This window comes from Bombus fervidus, chromosome 13 (genome assembly GCF_041682495.2).
Source record: "Bombus fervidus isolate BK054 chromosome 13, iyBomFerv1, whole genome shotgun sequence".
Classification (NCBI taxonomy): Eukaryota; Metazoa; Arthropoda; class Insecta; order Hymenoptera; family Apidae; genus Bombus; species Bombus fervidus.
This window is the reverse complement of record NC_091529.1, coordinates 8,508,022-8,525,416: the sequence shown is the minus strand read 5'-3', so window position 1 is coordinate 8,525,416 and position 17,395 is coordinate 8,508,022. Positions and strand designations below refer to the sequence as shown.

At 29.4% G+C, this 17,395-nt stretch overlaps 1 protein-coding gene across 8 annotated transcripts; it reads left to right on the top strand.

Moving 5' to 3' along the window:
• Positions 1 to 1,129: 1,129 nt before the first annotated feature.
• Hppy (MAP4K3-like protein hppy) lies at positions 1,130 to 17,160 on the top strand. 8 transcript variants are annotated; one of them, XR_011801464.1, is made up of 23 exons: positions 1,131 to 1,608; positions 1,775 to 2,252; positions 2,329 to 2,386; positions 3,078 to 3,233; positions 3,361 to 3,593; positions 3,660 to 3,923; positions 4,014 to 4,209; positions 4,279 to 4,379; positions 4,473 to 4,540; positions 5,074 to 5,166; positions 6,033 to 6,071; positions 6,879 to 6,932; positions 7,672 to 7,739; positions 8,005 to 8,151; positions 8,367 to 8,542; positions 8,638 to 8,842; positions 8,912 to 9,095; positions 9,162 to 9,439; positions 9,513 to 9,596; positions 9,667 to 9,759; positions 9,845 to 9,971; positions 10,112 to 10,323; positions 10,430 to 17,160. XR_011801464.1 is itself a non-coding variant. In XM_072015864.1 (22 exons), exons 2-22 carry the CDS (start codon positions 2,142 to 2,144, stop codon positions 10,209 to 10,211), a joined length of 2,835 nt encoding a protein of 944 aa, XP_071871965.1. In that variant the 5' UTR covers positions 1,130 to 1,608; positions 2,091 to 2,141; the 3' UTR covers positions 10,212 to 17,160. The 8 variants fall into 8 exon arrangements, 7 of the variants coding, with proteins under 7 accessions (XP_071871965.1, XP_071871963.1, XP_071871966.1 ...); XM_072015864.1 differs by having other exon boundaries at positions 1,130 to 1,608; positions 2,091 to 2,252; positions 10,112 to 17,160; XM_072015862.1 differs by having other exon boundaries at positions 10,112 to 17,160.
• Positions 17,161 to 17,395: the final 235 nt, after the last annotated feature.

Genomic DNA, 17,395 nt, shown 5'->3' with positions numbered 1-17,395 from the left:
CATTATGCCATGCTACGGCGAGTTTAGCCGCCCATTTGTTCTATATACTTTTTATTTTTGTGCTTAGCCAGGGAGAAACACCATCACCGCGCCCTCTCCAATTTCCAACCCGGCCCCCAAACTTGTCTCCACAAAGTTTCAAGAGAAAGCTCCTTACAGATCATTACAAGTCTATAGGAAACGTAATTTAACTACCGAGGTCCTTTTGCACAATAATTTATCAATTAATAATATTAATACGTTGGAAAGTTGTAAGTTGTGGGTTATAGATTTCTTTTTCGAAATTTTACAATTTTACATCAAATAGGATAATTAGATATTGATATTTGTTTATTTCATTTGCTTTATTTCATTTGCTTTTCAAACTTGTTACTACAAGAGAGCCTATTAATTTGTAACTTGTGAAACTTTATTAATAACATTAATTTGATTATGCAAGGAGGTCCGGCAAACAATTTGATAAGTTTTAAGGAAGAAGAAATGCACGTATTTTATTGCTTTATTACATTTTAAGTTCATATGTCCTAAATTAAGATGGAAAGAAATAGTTATGTTCCTATTAATGTGTTCTATGAATTATGATAAATTACCGACAGAGATGCGCGTTACTTACTCAGTAAAGGGAATCATATTGCGCGGAATTTTCGCTCGCGGGATAATTTATAATTACTACTAACAAGGTTAACTATGTAGCAATAAATATCGTGACTGATAAATCGATAGTTTAATACAGAGTGAAAGCAGTTTTGCGGGAAACCGATGAGTCGTCTCTTCATAGACGCACGAATTAATAACTGCCTTAATGAGCTGTTAATCGATCCAGTCAATTGCTTATCCATTTTATCGATATAACGAGCTTATGGCAATGAATAGAATTTAGAAATATCGTCAGAATTAGTATGAGCTGTTGCATTAATCGTGATTATTCAAGATTGTTTTTGTATTCTTGGGAAAATGAGTTTTCCCCTATGGGAAAATACACTCCCTGTGTTTCTGAAGGAAGTGCTTTTCATGGCTATGAATGGAAGTACGTGCACGTATCCTTACAACAAAGTACACGCTACGTTTGACGTAGTTCTACATTATTTATTAGTCTAGGGTATGTTTGAGTTATAATTGAGCTATTTATTGATATTTTAAAAAAGAATAATTCAATTTTCCCTTTGTTAGACTTATTCAAAAGTAAAGTTGATGTCGGACGCTTCTATATGTACGTATATAGTCATCATACGCACGCTTAAAGAATGTTGATTATCTATTTGTGATAACATTTGATGAATACCCCAATAGAATATTTCCAATCTTGCCTTAAATGATATATTAATCCATTTAGTAATTTTTAAACCTTATATTAGAAAAGGAAGCATTGTTTAGGTAGCTGTTATCTATCGCTATCTAAAACTATTCATGATAACGTTTATCTGTGACCTATGTTCCCAATATTATATCACCAATCTTGGTCCGAATAATATCTCTGGAGTCACTTGTCATTTTCTAAAAACTTATATAATTCAACGATTACAGCATTATTTAGTTTGATTAGAAGTGAAATATACATACAATTTTCGAACGATCTGTGTAATTTTGAGAGATGCAAATGAAGTTGAGGTATATTAACTCACCTGTACATAGTTTTATAAATTATAATTATCAATACATTCATAAAATTCCCAAAGACTCTGAAAATTATATATTATAATAAATATTTTGAAAAAGAAAAGAATATAAAAATATGAATAAGAAGGAAACGAGTTCTAATATGTTCCATTTTCAGGTATATAAAAATATCTCTATACGTGAAGAATTTTAAATTATAATTATAAGTAAACTCATAAAATTTTCAAAGCTCTAAAAATTGTATTATAATAAAGATTTCGAAAAAGAAAAAATGTAAAAGTATGAACCAGAAAAAAAGAGTTCAACGTGTTTCATTACGAGATACAAGATCGATTGATCGATGTATCGCAAGAACCGCTTACCCAGTCGTGACTAACCTCAGAGCTGTTGTGAACAATGGCGACGTTTCGACGAAAGTGACATTCTGACGAACAAATGTGTTTTTACACTTTAACGTTAATCTTCTTTTGTAGATATTAATTACGCTCGTTAGCTGGTAAACCGGCGGGGATACGTGTTTTAGAATGGCTTTGAACGCAAACGCGTTGTCCAGTGACATAAGCCGAAGAAATCCACAGGATGAGTACGAGCTCATTCAGAGGATAGGCAGCGGAACGTACGGAGATGTTTACAAGGTTCGTACGCTCATGCATTTTTTATATTCGTCATTGAACACGTTATGTTTACATACTATTCAATTTTTTATCGCAGGCCAAAAGACTTTCTATGAATGACCTCGCTGCAATTAAGGTTATCAAGTTGGAACCAGGTATGTCCTTCCAGTTTTTTAAACTGTTTTTTCTAACCACTCAAGTTTTAATTCACTATAGATTTTCTAGAATTAACATTTATATGAGTGATCAATTGCATTTTCGATCTATTTCTATGATTAAGTAAAAGTTGATTAACTAGAATTTCAGACTGTTTCTTTATATTGCTTTTTGTAACCAAGTTACTATTAGTCAAACAATGATTGATCTATATCTTGCACCATTCTTTTCAACTTTCCTTTTTGTGTATTTTTAACTTTTCAGTAAAGAATATATATTTGAGTAAAAGCTTGCAAGCTTATATCTTTATGTTTTTATAACAATATATAAAAAGCTCATGAATATATATTAACATATATTTTCTCATTGATTGTATTTGTTAATTTATTCATGATTATTTATTTTATATCTATACACAAACAAAATACATTTTAATTTAATGTTTGATAATTTTAGTTTAACATTAATGTTTAATTTAATGTTTGATAATTTTAATTTAACTTTAATGTTTAATTTAATATTATTAATGTGATGTTCCTTTAATGTACCATTTAAATTTTGTATCATATTTTTAAGGTATCAAATTTTATGCACACAGTAGTGTATTAAATGTTTTTATTGATAAATATAACAAGACTGCAAAGAATGAATAAAAATTTATGTGATATGTATATTATTTAAATGTTTTAGGGGATGATTTTGCAATAATTCAACAAGAAATTTTAATGATGAAAGATTGCAGACATCCTAACATTATTGCCTATTATGGAAGTTACTTGAGAAGGGATAAATTATGGATTTGTATGGAATATTGTGGAGGTGGTTCCTTGCAGGATATATATCACAGTAGGTATTTTATTATCACCCTTCTGTGATGTTTTAATTTCTAATTAATATGTAAAAAGGAAGTATGTATGTTGGAAACACATCCCTGAGATATGTTGAAGTATTAAAAAATATTTTAATATTATAGTAACTGGACCATTATCAGAAATACAAATAGCATACATGTGTCGAGAAACTCTTTTGGGATTGGCTTATTTGCATAGCATGGGAAAAATGCATCGTGATATTAAAGGTGCCAATATATTACTGACTGAAGCTGGTGATGTCAAACTAGCTGATTTTGGCGTGTCAGCACAAATTACCGCAACTATTAACAAAAGAAAAAGCTTTATTGGCACTCCCTATTGGATGGCACCTGAGGTACCTTGATACTCTCAAATACTTTTATAAAGACCTTTTAGAAGTCTACACTTTAAACTTCTGTAGGTTGCAGCTGTAGAAAGGAAGGGTGGTTATAATCAACTTTGTGATATTTGGGCTTGTGGTATTACTGCAATAGAATTAGCTGAATTGCAACCACCTATGTTTGATTTACATCCAATGAGAGCTCTTTTTCTCATGTCCAAATCTGGCTTTAAACCACCTACGTTAAAGGATCGTGACAAATGGAGCCCAACATTCCATAATTTCGTGAAAGTTGCTCTAACTAAAAATCCCAAAAAACGACCGACCGCCGAAAAATTACTACAGGTTATTTCTTTCTTTAGAATATGTATAATATACATCGAAATCGTCTCCAAATTTTATAGAAAATATTTTGAATAGAAACTTTCGTTTCAGCACGCATTTTTTCAAGGAGAAATGAGTAAACGTTTAGCTCTAGAATTGTTGCAGAAAGTATCGAATCCTAGTCATATGTTCACCGATTTAGAAGCAGATGAAGATGGAGCTGTACCTAATGTTCCACAGAGGATAGCATCGCGTCACACCGCGAGACCTAGACCAAAAAGTCCTATACCACAATTAGACACTGATGGTAAACATAAGTATATTGAAGTATATATTCTACCTTTTTTTGCAAATACGAATTACATGCGTGTTACAGATCAAATTAATCTTGATGGAACGTTACAAAGAGACGCGATTTCTCCTTCTGTGGATGCTACCCCATCTTGGGATATCATGGATATTATGAATAACGTCAAGGTGATTTCACACTTATAAAAAATATTTTTTATATTATTTCCTATATTATATAATAAGATATTTAAAATAATATTTCTATGTTTAACTATTTAGTCTGTTCATAACTGTGATGTTCATCCGGATTGCGGTATCGGGTCAGCGTTTGAAGACGCACAGGAAAAGTAAGCATATTTAAAATAAATCTATTTAATTATGTAAATCGATATGTGGTCCTGGAAAATTCAGGGAGGGGATGCTTTAAGATCCTTCCACTAATATGGTAATTGCTGTTTTGATTTCCTGTCTTTTAAACAGGATAATAATTAACGATTACTATCTAATTAATTAAGATTTTATATAAATTTTAATCTCGTTACATAATTGAGAACAGTTTAAAGCAAAACAGCAATTTTGATCTAACAAAGGTCGAGATGCATATGGCACGTTTGCTTCTGCTTTGTATACAACGCATCGACTATTAATGGTGACGAGCGAAAAGTAAATTTGTAAATTTAATGCTTCCAAAGATCTAACAACCCAATATATTTTTGAAAGATACTTCAGATCTTTTTTTTAGCTTATTGCAATTATTTGCATAATTCTTATTCCTTGTGTCATGTAAAAAATTAATGGAAAAAATTTATGATGTTTTGGTTGCCTTATATTAATGATTCTGTAGTCTTCCTAGACATGATATAGTTTATCTTTGTATCAGTACTGTTGCCGCTAACGTTACAACAGATACAACAGATAGTAAAGAATCGCATCAAGGCAATACAGACACAGAGATATTTCATATGAGTTTAAGGTAATGAAATACAGGTAGTTTGGTGTGAAGATATGATACAGTTTTGAATTGTTACCTAAGAAAATTTGACATTAATATTATTCCAGATATATAAATATGTTTATAAAACTACAAGCAAGATGGAATGACATTTTTTATTTAATTTAAAGTATATATATTCTGATTTTTAAGGTAGACTTGCATGCCATTTTAATTATTGATATAGAAAGTGACTAAAAATCTAAAGCATGAAGCTAGTGATTATAGATTGTTTCTTTATATATATATTTTTTTTCATAAATACTATAGTTTATAAATAATTAATATTTTTGTCTATTTATATTCTACAAATGATTGATTTTTTAAATAATACATATTACATACAAAGTATGCATGTGATGATTGGTGTATAAATTAGTTTAAGTAGTGCATGATTGAAATGAAAGTTCAAAAAAGTCTTGATGTATTCACTAGTACTGTTACGTAAGTATTATTATCACACTTGTATATTTTATTTTTACATAAAGATCTTTTTGTCTTGTTAAATTTATTTCCATATCTTTCATAAAAAACATCATTTTAAAGACTGTGGTATTTTGTATATGTTTCCATAATATTTTATGCATTCGGTAATTGATGAATGATGAATAGAAAATAATACGATTTAATGAGACACAATAAAATTTGGCATGTTTATATATATATATTTTATTCAAATTTGAAATTTATAATTAATTGTTATTATTGAATTAGTATAGTATCTTGAAATTATTGTTACATTATCCTTATATTACGTCTGATCCTTATCCGAATTTCTCGGCTCATTTTAATTCTCATAGCTTTAATTTCTCTGATCAGTTTGTAATTTTAATAATTTCTCCCAACAGGAGTCTATTGCAGTACATTGATGAGGAGTTGTTGCTAAGGTATTGGCAGGTAACCCTTTTCCCTTGCACCTTGCACCTGGCACATATATTTCCTAATGCCTTGTATTAAAATCATCTAGTTTTTCAGCAGCTTCTTACTAACTTATTAAGATTTACTTAACGATTTTTTGTTTAATATCTCTTCTTTTGCATTTTATTTGATGCATCAAAATTGATTAAAGCTATTTTGCATTATGCATTTCTTTGATTCTTCCTATTAGTCACCTTTTATTTATATTCCCTGTACAACTTCCTATAGATATAAATATAACTCAATACATGTATGTAAATATGGTAACTTTGGAGTCTATACTTTGAAAGTATGGCTCTTTAGCAATAGATGTTTTTAATGTTGTTTATTGCATGCGACTTCTTTCTTTTCTTTTCTTTTTTTTTTTTTTTTTTTTTTGTAGAATTAATTTTTACAACTGTTAACCATATTGGTGGTGGAAGTTTATATATCTGTTACAGAGAGATTAGGATTTTGAACATATGTTTCAACTATATGTTTGTAATTTAGTGATGATAAGGAATCAGCTGTGATAAAAGCAAATGAAATGGTATCTAATTAATTGGTTGTGCTAATAAGTGTTACTACATAATATGTCTTATTTATGATTAAACATAGTTATGTATATTATTTTGACCGAGAACCATTGCCCATATATTCCCCATAAAATATAAGTGAATCACTTTATGTATAAAAAAGTAATTATATGAATACATAGACAAAAAGTTCTACAGGATTAATAACAAAAAGAATGTGTAATCGTTTTATAGTATATGATTATAGTTTCATGTGTGCAGGGGGAATGCAATGTCGATGGTTGGTGGGCATTGCGACCAGCTATATTCCCTGCAGTAAGTAAACGATAAAATGTAATAGTAGGCTGTTTCATCTGTTGGTTGTACATACAGTTCGGTTGTTTTTGTTACTTGTAGCTGAAAGTAATAATTGCCTTTTAATTAGTATAAATTGTTTATGATAATTGTTTAAGTTTAGTTTTAAATAATTCATTGGTACATTTTATTTGTAACAATTACATAGGATGCTACAAAATTAAATGTATATAAAATTCATGGGAAGTCAGATATTTTAAAGAGAATCCGTATATAATTTTGAAATAGTATTATTTTAAAGTCTTTTCCCTAATGATTGATTTATTCATTGATAAACATTGTATTAATAAATTCAATTGTACATTTGCTTAAACATATCATTTTTTCTAAGCACCAATTCTTATAAGACACACTATATTCTTCCAAAAACACCTATCAGTGCTTATTAAATAATTACTAACAATCACTAAATATGATAACAAATGCTTTAATACTCCATGATATTGTACATGTTGATTTTACCTTCTAACATTTTTTCATTGCATTTTCTCGATTTCATAAACAATGCTATGTTTCTTTTAAATTCTTGACTAATTATTATTATTATTAATACATATTTCTCAATTATTATTTAAAGATTATTTATAATTTACTAACAACGAAGTAGCATTTGTTTTTAAAAAAGAAAATTTCTAATACACTTATCCTCATTGATATATAATATTTCTTAACAATTTCTGTTCTATTTATTCTTTTCCAGAGCTACCCTTCCTCTTGGAGAGTCATCAAATGATTGTGAAGTGCATTGTCCATATTATAATATGTCAGGTAAGCACATATTCTTGTAACTATTTTCTACTAAATTATGCAGTCATTTTATCAATATAAAATACTGCATGAGATTTTATGTATATTAATCTTTGCTAATTATTTCTTATAAATCTATAAACTCAAGACCAATTCAATTAAAATGACAAAAGTGTATTAGTTTCAAGTTACACATCAAAGTAGTTTGATAGTATTAAGTGATTTGGAAATACTGAAAGTTGAAAAGTATCAAGAAAATAGTATAAAAAGTAGATTCATTGCTTAGGATCGCAAGCAAGTCCCAGGCGCCACAGCTCTGTGGATGAATTGTATGGTCTGGTGAACAGTGCTCAGTCCTTAGCTGCTGTCAATGGACAACGTCAACGATCCCTTTCTGACAGTGGTCCTAGAGAAGAATCTCTCCAATCAAATGGTAGAAAAGCACCCTAATTCTTAATTTAAAACTATAGATTACAATTTTTTTTCTAAGAGGACTCCTTAATGTGAATTTCTATAATTCTACCCCCACTTTCAACCTACACTACTAGCATGCTTTTAAAATTCATTTTTCTTTTTCTAAAATAATTATATTATCAATTTTAATACATTAAAAATAGTTTGTTTAATCACTAAACCAATTTTTTGTAGGTCAAAATGAAATGCCAGATGAAGGAGACAGAGAAAGTATGAGCCCAGATTTATTATCTGATACTCCTCCTGTTCCTCCAAGAAGAAGGGACAGAAAACGCCATACACCTCCTAGACCGATCAGCAATGGACTGCCACCAACACCCAAGGTTCATATGGGTGCATGTTTCTCGAAAGTTAGTTCAGTCTATCTATCTTTATCTCATTTCAATTAATCATAAAAAGTAATAATCTAATTTATATCTGGAAAAATATTGGAATCTTTATATAGGTATTTAATGGATGTCCGTTAAGAATACATTGTACGGCAAGCTGGATTCATCCGGATACGAGAGATCAGCATTTATTAATCGCGGCAGAGGAGGGAATTTATAATTTAAATTTAAATGAACTTCATGAAACTGCAATAGATCAATTGTATCCCAGACGTACGATTTGGATGTATGTCATTAAAGATGTTCTCATGTCTTTATCGGGTAAGATATTAATAATATAAGGTATCATTTCGTAATTATTATATAAACAATACTGACCTCAAATTGTAGGAAAAACTCCGCAATTGTATAGACACGATTTATTAGCGATGCAAAGCAAACAGACTCACAGGTTTTCACTGCATATGAACAAAATATCTGAGAGATTGGTACCTAGGAAGTTTGCCCTAACTACTAAGGTACCAGACACAAAAGGCTGTACCAAGTGTTGTGTAGGAAGAAATCCATATAACGGGTAAGTGAATAAATATTATATCTTTTCTTTTATGTAATACATTAATCAATAAAATATTTAACGCAGGTATAAATATTTATGTGGTGCAATGCCGACCGGAATATTTTTAATGCAATGGTACGATCCTCTTAATAAGTTTATGCTGTTAAAGCATTTCGAGTGTACACTACCGACGCCGTTAAACGTATTTGAAATTATAATTACACCCGAAATGGAATATCCGATGGTGTGCGTGTCTGTGAAACAACCATATCAGCAAAATAAATTGAAGTTGGATTTAATTAATATGAACTCGGGGGCAAGTTGGTTTCACAGTGATGAATTAGAAGATATGGATGGTTCTGGTACATTTCTCTTTGTTATCCTGTACTAATTAAGTTTAAAAAGTATACTTATTATTTTCTTCTATTTTTACAGCCACTGTGATACCAAGAAGGGAAAACCTTCATGTTATTAATGTTACACAGCTAGAGAAAAACGCAATATTAGTTTGTTATGATAGTAAGTAAAAAAGGATCCTTGTATAATATTGTTTGAAGATCTATAATTTATTTACACTTTCGTTTTATAGATGTAGTGAAAGTGGTAACGCTACAAGGAAAACCTAGGTCGAGCAGGAAGCACATGTCAGAGTTACACTTTAACTTTCAAATTGAATCCATTAGTAAGTTTCTATTTCTTCTATTAGTAACGTTTTTATTTTGCTATATTTATAATAAGTTTTTTCATAATCATTTTGTTGCTTTCAGTTTGTTTACCTGATAGTGTACTAGCATTCCACAAACATGGCATGCAAGGTAGAAGTTTCAAGAATGGCGAAGTTACGCAAGAAATCAGTGATCCGAGTAGGACGTACAGACTACTTGGGTCGGATAAGTATGTGTCTGTTGTACAGTAATAAATTTTTATACATTTTAAACTTAAATGTTTTAAAATTAAAAAAATTTTAAGGTTTAAAAATGTAAGAATTAAACGTTTGGAAATGAAGTAATAAATTTTAATTTTTTTTTCGATAGAGTTGTGATGCTGGAGAGCCATTTGGTTCAATCAGGTACACTGACTGAATCTGAAGGCGCGGATTTGTATATACTTGCTGGACACGAAGCCAGTTACTAAATTATCTTCCAACTATAAATGTGCAGACATATAATGTGTATGGCAAGTGACTTGTGATTCCCACTGACTGCGTGTAAAGTAAAATGTGACTCAGAGGCAGTGGTCGATGTTGGTAAGAGAATTGTTAATTATCCTGTTTTAAAGTGCATATGGATAAGATCAATGTACATTAATGTACACACAAACAAACACGTCATTCGTCACTGTTGTCCATATAGTCATTGCTGCATAGACTGGTTATTTGCCGAGAGAAAAAAAGAAACTTTTTAACGAAGACGTATTTAGAATTAGTGGTCTTCGAGGTCTGAATGAAGATCACGATGGAACAGATTATTAAAAAGAAGCACGATATATTTAAAATAATATGTAAATTTGCCCTTATGCCTGGCAAAATAAAGCTTATACCAATCGGAACTTCTCCCAAGAAACATATGTGCGATCGCGAAATTGAATATTCGCGATCGACTTTTTTCGACATTCGTTATTATAGTAAATGTCTAGTAAATGATTGACGCGAAACTTGATTTTAAGCAATTTTTTCCATTTTTTTAATTCATCTTCTTACATTCATGGATCTTGAACAATGCGAACCGCGCATATATAACGATATTTACTTGTAGATACACGGATACTTATATTTTTAGAATAATTTTTAGATAATATAAAAGATCTTCACAATATTGGAAATAAATTAATTGTATAATCGTAAACATCTCGTCTAAACTTTGTACGAGCCATAGAAGATATTTGCCAAAGGTAGTTTAAGTAGATTAATATATTCGAACAAGTAAAACAGAAAGCAACAAAGACAACGATTTAAATACAAATTAATTATCATGTATAAAAGTATATCTATTAAACATCAGTCCCAAATATATATTTTTCTTGCATGAATAGAGGAAAAAAGAAAAAAAAGGACAAAATATAAAATTGAAACCCATATATTCGATGCAATATAATGTCCTATTCTTTTGTATAAGTTTTACTTTGGTAGGCATTGGGCCTTTGCATCAAAGTTATTTTAATAAGACATTGCGTTCATCAGTGTCTCTAATTTTGGATGATTGTACTATGAATATACAGTAGAAATTGCAAATAGTTTATAATGGGGCAATCATAAATTATTTATTTTAAGAAGTATATATGAAAATGGTCTTAATGATTAATTCATCTGAAACAATCATTTTTAGTAGGTATCATAAAATGTATGCACCATGGAATGCTTTATGTTGTATAATTAATTATCAAGCTCTAATATCGATAATTAGAGATTTAAAAAAGGAATTAAGGTCGAAATTCCTGCTCCATAATTTTCTTCTGAAATATGGCTTTAGTGCATATATATTATAAATATTCGAAACAATTTCTTCGTATTGTACATGAATTCAAAGTTTAGGAGCACGGTGTGTCTATATATATTATATATAAATTTCAATTAACGTCTTACTTCTTCAAGATAATGGACATTAAGTGCATTTTGTGTGATGGGTATTAAGACTGGGAGAAACGCGATTTCTCATTTGCGAAAGACTTTCTTAACACGTGAACTGTGTATCCAGGAGGAAGAGTGCTGGATGAAATAGAGCTTAAGGATCAATGCAAATGTTAAACGCTGGGTATTTATTTCCGCTTTTTAAAATTAATTTTTGTTTAACATTTGAGATTTTTTACATCATCTGATATATACAACATAATATTTTACAAATATGTAAAATTTGATTTGCATTAGTGATTTAATTAATATTAATATCAGTTGATACCATGTGATATTTCTATGGTGTCTTTGTACGATAAATACAGAGATGAATAACGTAGTCTGTATTTGTAATAATCAATTACTTAAAATATTCAGAACAATATAATTATTATTTATTTATAGATTAGTAGACATTTTATTTGCATTTGAGATTATTTTTAATGATATTCAGTTAGTTCTTTTTTCGGCATATGATAGCATAAAATAAATGTTTAAACGACCAATTTAAATGCATCTTTTTACAAGTAGAAAATTTTACATCTTTGCACGTAATAAATAATATTAAATAAAAGACAAATTAGAATTAAAAAATTTATTCTTGTTCTTTCCAAAATTTATGTTTCTAAGTATTGCATGTTAAATATTAAAAAAGAAAACAGAAAAGAAAATCAATTTAAAGACTGCAATTTGCACGTTGCAGAGAATAATAGATCTCACTTCAAGCGTTATTTTAAAACTTATAGTTTTTATGAAAAAGCTTATAAAAAAAAGATGGTCAGTTATTAGTAATATTTAAATAAATAAAGTATTTCATGATAAAGATTTTAGTAATTACTATTGCTTATTGCAAATTTAAGTAGTTAAATAAAATTAAAGTATTGAAAAAAAATTATGAATACTTTTTACATAGTTTAAATTTTATTAGGATAGTGATTTATATTTTAGTATTTTAGTATTATTATCACAGAATATAATACTATTTATATTGAATATAATTTGGCCAGGTATGCTAATAAAATAATGTAATGAGGCCATTAAGAATCGATTATCTGTAAAATGAAATATTTTAAGAATACTTAAATTCAACAATATCTTTTAAATGCCATTTAGTAGATTTTGCGAGTATCTGGCACTTTTCCATCCATGTCGATAGCTTGCAAACCAAAGTAATTGATTTGCAGTGGCAAGAATGAAATGTAAATTGAGCTAGGAAGGATTGACAGAGTAAAATTATCTTGGAAATGTTGAAATATTTTGGTATTTTATATGAAGATTCGCTGTGTAAATAGAAAGTAGGATTACTAAAGAAAGTATTATGCTATGAAAAATTTACTATAATAGTGTCATTATAGTAAATAATATCTGACTGCTTATTGTTTGTGGTAAATAATTATGTTATATGAATGTTGTATCTATTGCTAGCAGCATAAGTGGTGTAATTAAATTTTTATCACAAATTTAATTCTCTTATTTGAGAAATATTATTTCAGCTATTAAATTTCTTCTTACAGTGTTTTATTATAATTTAAAAAAGACAAAACATGTAGATCATATGATTATAAAGTACCAACATTTGTACCACTTATGTTATGACAAAATTGAACACTGATTTAATACTGATTTATCGCAAGATGCAGCAAAATTGTGCTTGAAACATTTTATGCTGACAGTCTATTAAATGGAAAGAATTGTAGCGATCATGTGTTCAAAGTATGTCCAGGATAGTTCACTTTACCATTTTAAATATCACTCTTGTCTTGTATATTACCTTTAGATATCAATTTCTACATATTTATTCAAATGTTCCATTCCAAATATAATAAAGTCTATGAAATAGAATTTATTCGTTCATCATAAAGCTCTTGTATGCATGCACATAGTGCACAAAGTGATAATTAATTACTTTTTAAGTCTTATTGTTAAATGTAGTGTCACATCTGAATGCTGAATTGAAGATGATTCTTAAAATATCTGCAATATTAATAAGTTTTTTAAGAGAATATATATAGACATAGCTTTAAAGACAAGAGAGATGTTTTTTCAGGGAATAAGATTAAGCAGGTCAATGCGTCAGTATATTTACACGTTTGTGTCAGCAGTTTAGTATGCAATTACAATCAGTGCTTGAGCAATCAAATGTGAAATTGTTTAATCAAATTGTATAACAACATGATGGAGAAGTCTAATAGGTGTTATTCATGTAAATTGGTAGGACTTGTAAAGGAAAGGTATATAAAGCAATGTCTTCCTTGTATTTGCTATTAAGCATGTACCATTAGGAGATATTGATAATGTCGGCATTTAAATGAAATTTTTGTATATTATCTAACATTTCAATTATGCTTGTTGTTTCATTCAAGTTATTAATCATTTTTCATCTCTGTTATTCAATAGATAAATGTTCATAACATTGTTTTATATAGATTTGTAAGCATTCGAATGTTTCTTGTTAAAAAGATTGTTTCAGTATATCTTTTAAATTGTACAGTACACATTTTGTTCATGTAATTAGTATATTCTCATGTTTCAAAGATAATTTTGGGGCAAATGTATAATGGTGTGATATAGATTACTAGAACCAATGAAAGATAAAAAATCTTTATGCTTTCTAGGCACTCAAGAATGTATGTACATTACATGTATAAAGATATTGGGTTGGCAACTAAGTGATTGCGGATTTTGTCATTACCACCTAATGATAAAATCCGCAATCATTTAGTTGCCAACTCAATACACTACTAATTTTTTATACACGTATGTTCTTTTGATTTCATTGATGTGTAAACATTATTGCATACAGATTCCACATAAGGAAAAGATTGAATTTTTATTTCAATAATGTCGTAAATAATGACACTGCAATGTTACCTGGCAAACTTTTATATTATTGTAAAGACAATAATTTCATTCATGGCATCAAATATGTAGTGCGAAACGCATATACAAGAACACTGACTAAATGCAACGACATTTACACTAACTAAACAGTGAAAAAGAGTATTAGGGAAAAAAAAGAGAAAAATAATTATAAATACTTCATGGCAGACCAACTATTAGGAAACAAACATTTAGGATCAAGAAGAAAACATAAAAATTCAGAAACATGTTACACATGCAGATTTTACATATCCATGTTCTACTTATGACCACGAAATGTTAGATTCTTCAGGAGTGTTTCTGTTGAATGTAGTGCATAGCTGAAAATATTTAATTTTTATTGAATCTTCGTGTATATGTATGCTGTGTGTAAATTGAGCATTATGAAATTGCAACAGTTGATTTCATGAAAAAGATCTGTATCTTCTATATTAATATTTTTTATGGAATCACCAATATTTCTGCTGTTCAATTTACACACAATGTAGATTTCTATAGCAGTAGGACAAATAGTACAGCGATAACATGTACCTGTCCATATTGACCAGATCAATGGCTTTGCCTCTATTTACGAATGAAGAATATAAAATTATCTGAAAAAATTACAAGATTATATTTACAACTGTACAGAAAGCAAACATTTGTTGTATGTCTTGTAATCTCTCAGATCTTATATTCTATACAATTTCTATTATTTTCTAATAACAATAATATTATAATTAATCCTGAGAGTGACATTAATAAAATTGCAATCATTTAGTTATTTTATAATTTATTTCTTAATGTAACAAAGGAATGTTCTTGAGCTTGAAAAATTATTTCTACTGTCTCTATTACTCTTTACGTATAAATAATGCTGGATTAATTAGGAGAAAGTGCAAAATCACTCTTGGGATTCATAGATCATGGCTTTTTACAGGTGCTCTTCCACGATATCATTAAGTTACGCTATCAAAATTGATTTGGTTCTTTGTTCAGCTATGTATTATGTTTTCTATTAACAATGCGTGTAAGCAAACAAAAAAGAATATTTTAAGAGGCAAGTTGGTGTTGTAAGAATGATGATACGACTTAGGGAGAATGAGAAAAAAGAAAAAAAGAGATATATATATATATAAATATATGAATATATATATTTAATAAAAATGCTCTTCGGAGAAGAAATGTAAGTTCAAAGAAGTTAAGGATTAGCGTGAATAACGATGTCGTCGGGATTTCGTTAGTTTGCGCCGTTTCGTGGGAGAAAAGGAGAGGGGGAAACTATAAGAATTGTCAATACTGTCAATAGCGCATTATTAACCAAAGCTTTAGCTGCGAATAGTGACGATGATTTAATGAGAATATTCTTGCAAACGAAATTGTAGAAAGAGGATGTGTCGTTGTCGCATAAATGAATTTTTGTAGATTTAAGTAGCATCTCCATGAGATGCTGTATAGAAAAGCAAAAGGAAAAGAGATAACGATCTCGTTAAATATCTTTCGTTCGTTTGCAGCAGCGTTTTCCAATGCTTCTTACGAAGAAGACTTTTCATAACAATTAGACTGTGGATTTTTATGCAATTATGGGATATTCGATAATGTAAAAATGTTTAGAACACACACATAATAAATATCTTTTTAGGTTCCATTTTTTCAATTGTAACCACAAAAATTTGAATTTGCGTAAACATCCTCAGCCTAATAATGACGTCGTATTCGTGTTTCACGGAACTCCTAAATTTTATATAAAACCTATGATTGGTGTTTTCATTATTTTTTATATTATATAAATAAATTATACATTAAAGGAGTTCCTAAAAAGTTCTAATTGGAAAACACTGATGTCTTCACCCTTTTGATGCAGCAGAAAGTTGCACGATCGGTCTCCATTATCCAAATCAGTGTTGTCCTCAAACAAAGCTCCTTGTATTGTTTTGTCTTTGCTGGAGTATCGCTTGAAATAAAGAGATTAACGAACAAAAATTGCGCGGGAATATTCAAAGTAAACGTCAGTAGATGGCACTCCAGTAGCATAACAGAGACAAGATGGGGGAAGTCCCTTAATCTGTGAAGCTTAACAGTGGACAACATTGATTTCAGTAATTAGCATACGATAATCCTGTAATTAAACGGAAATGGATGACTCGAGACGATTTTTATGTCAAAAGGATCGTATTTAACGCACTACTTTCCCTTGTATCGTTATACAAGATGCTTTCTTGTTAGGTAAACGAAATAACGAATCTTAATTTATTCTTTATATTTATATTCGTAACCTCAACACTAACGGAGATTTGAAAGAAGAAAATTCTTCTAAATAGAGAGAACTCTCATTCGAGATAATACTAAACAATTAAATGTATTATATAGTTACTACAGTTGTATATAATGTGTATAATGAACGATCATTTCTTTTTCTTTTTCAGTTCACTAAGCTTTCTATCTTTTAGTCATTTCTCTTTCTTCTTTTTCTTCTTCCTGTATTTTTTATACACGTGCAGTATTGCAAAGCTAATTTATGAACATTATGTATCATTTACTCTCGTATCTGTAAACATGACTAGCCGAAACTTCTTGTAAATAGACATTTCTCGTAATAAAACCTACCTGAAGTAATCAGGACCTGATCTTCGAATACACCTTCGGATCCTTCTTACGAAGTATTTCAATGTGAAAGTATGACAATGATTTTGAATAATGGAAACGAAAACTGACAATAATCAAGTCGATTTATTGCAAAGATACTAGATCATTCGCATAACGCGATTGCAAATAAATCATAATCTCATTTGCATCATGAGTTCATTATTGTCTAATCTTAAGTCTCTGATGGGCGGGCAAATGGGTATAA

Coding starts and splice junctions, on each gene's coding strand:
- Hppy (XM_072015864.1), top strand. CDS start 2,142: ATGGCTTTGAACGCAAACGCGTTGTCCAGTGACATAAGCCGAAGAAAT. Junction 4,210..4,278: donor ACCACAATTAGACACTGATG/GTAAACATAAGT, acceptor TGCGTGTTACAG/ATCAAATTAATCTTGATGGA. Junction 8,843..8,911: donor TGTTCTCATGTCTTTATCGG/GTAAGATATTAA, acceptor CTCAAATTGTAG/GAAAAACTCCGCAATTGTAT.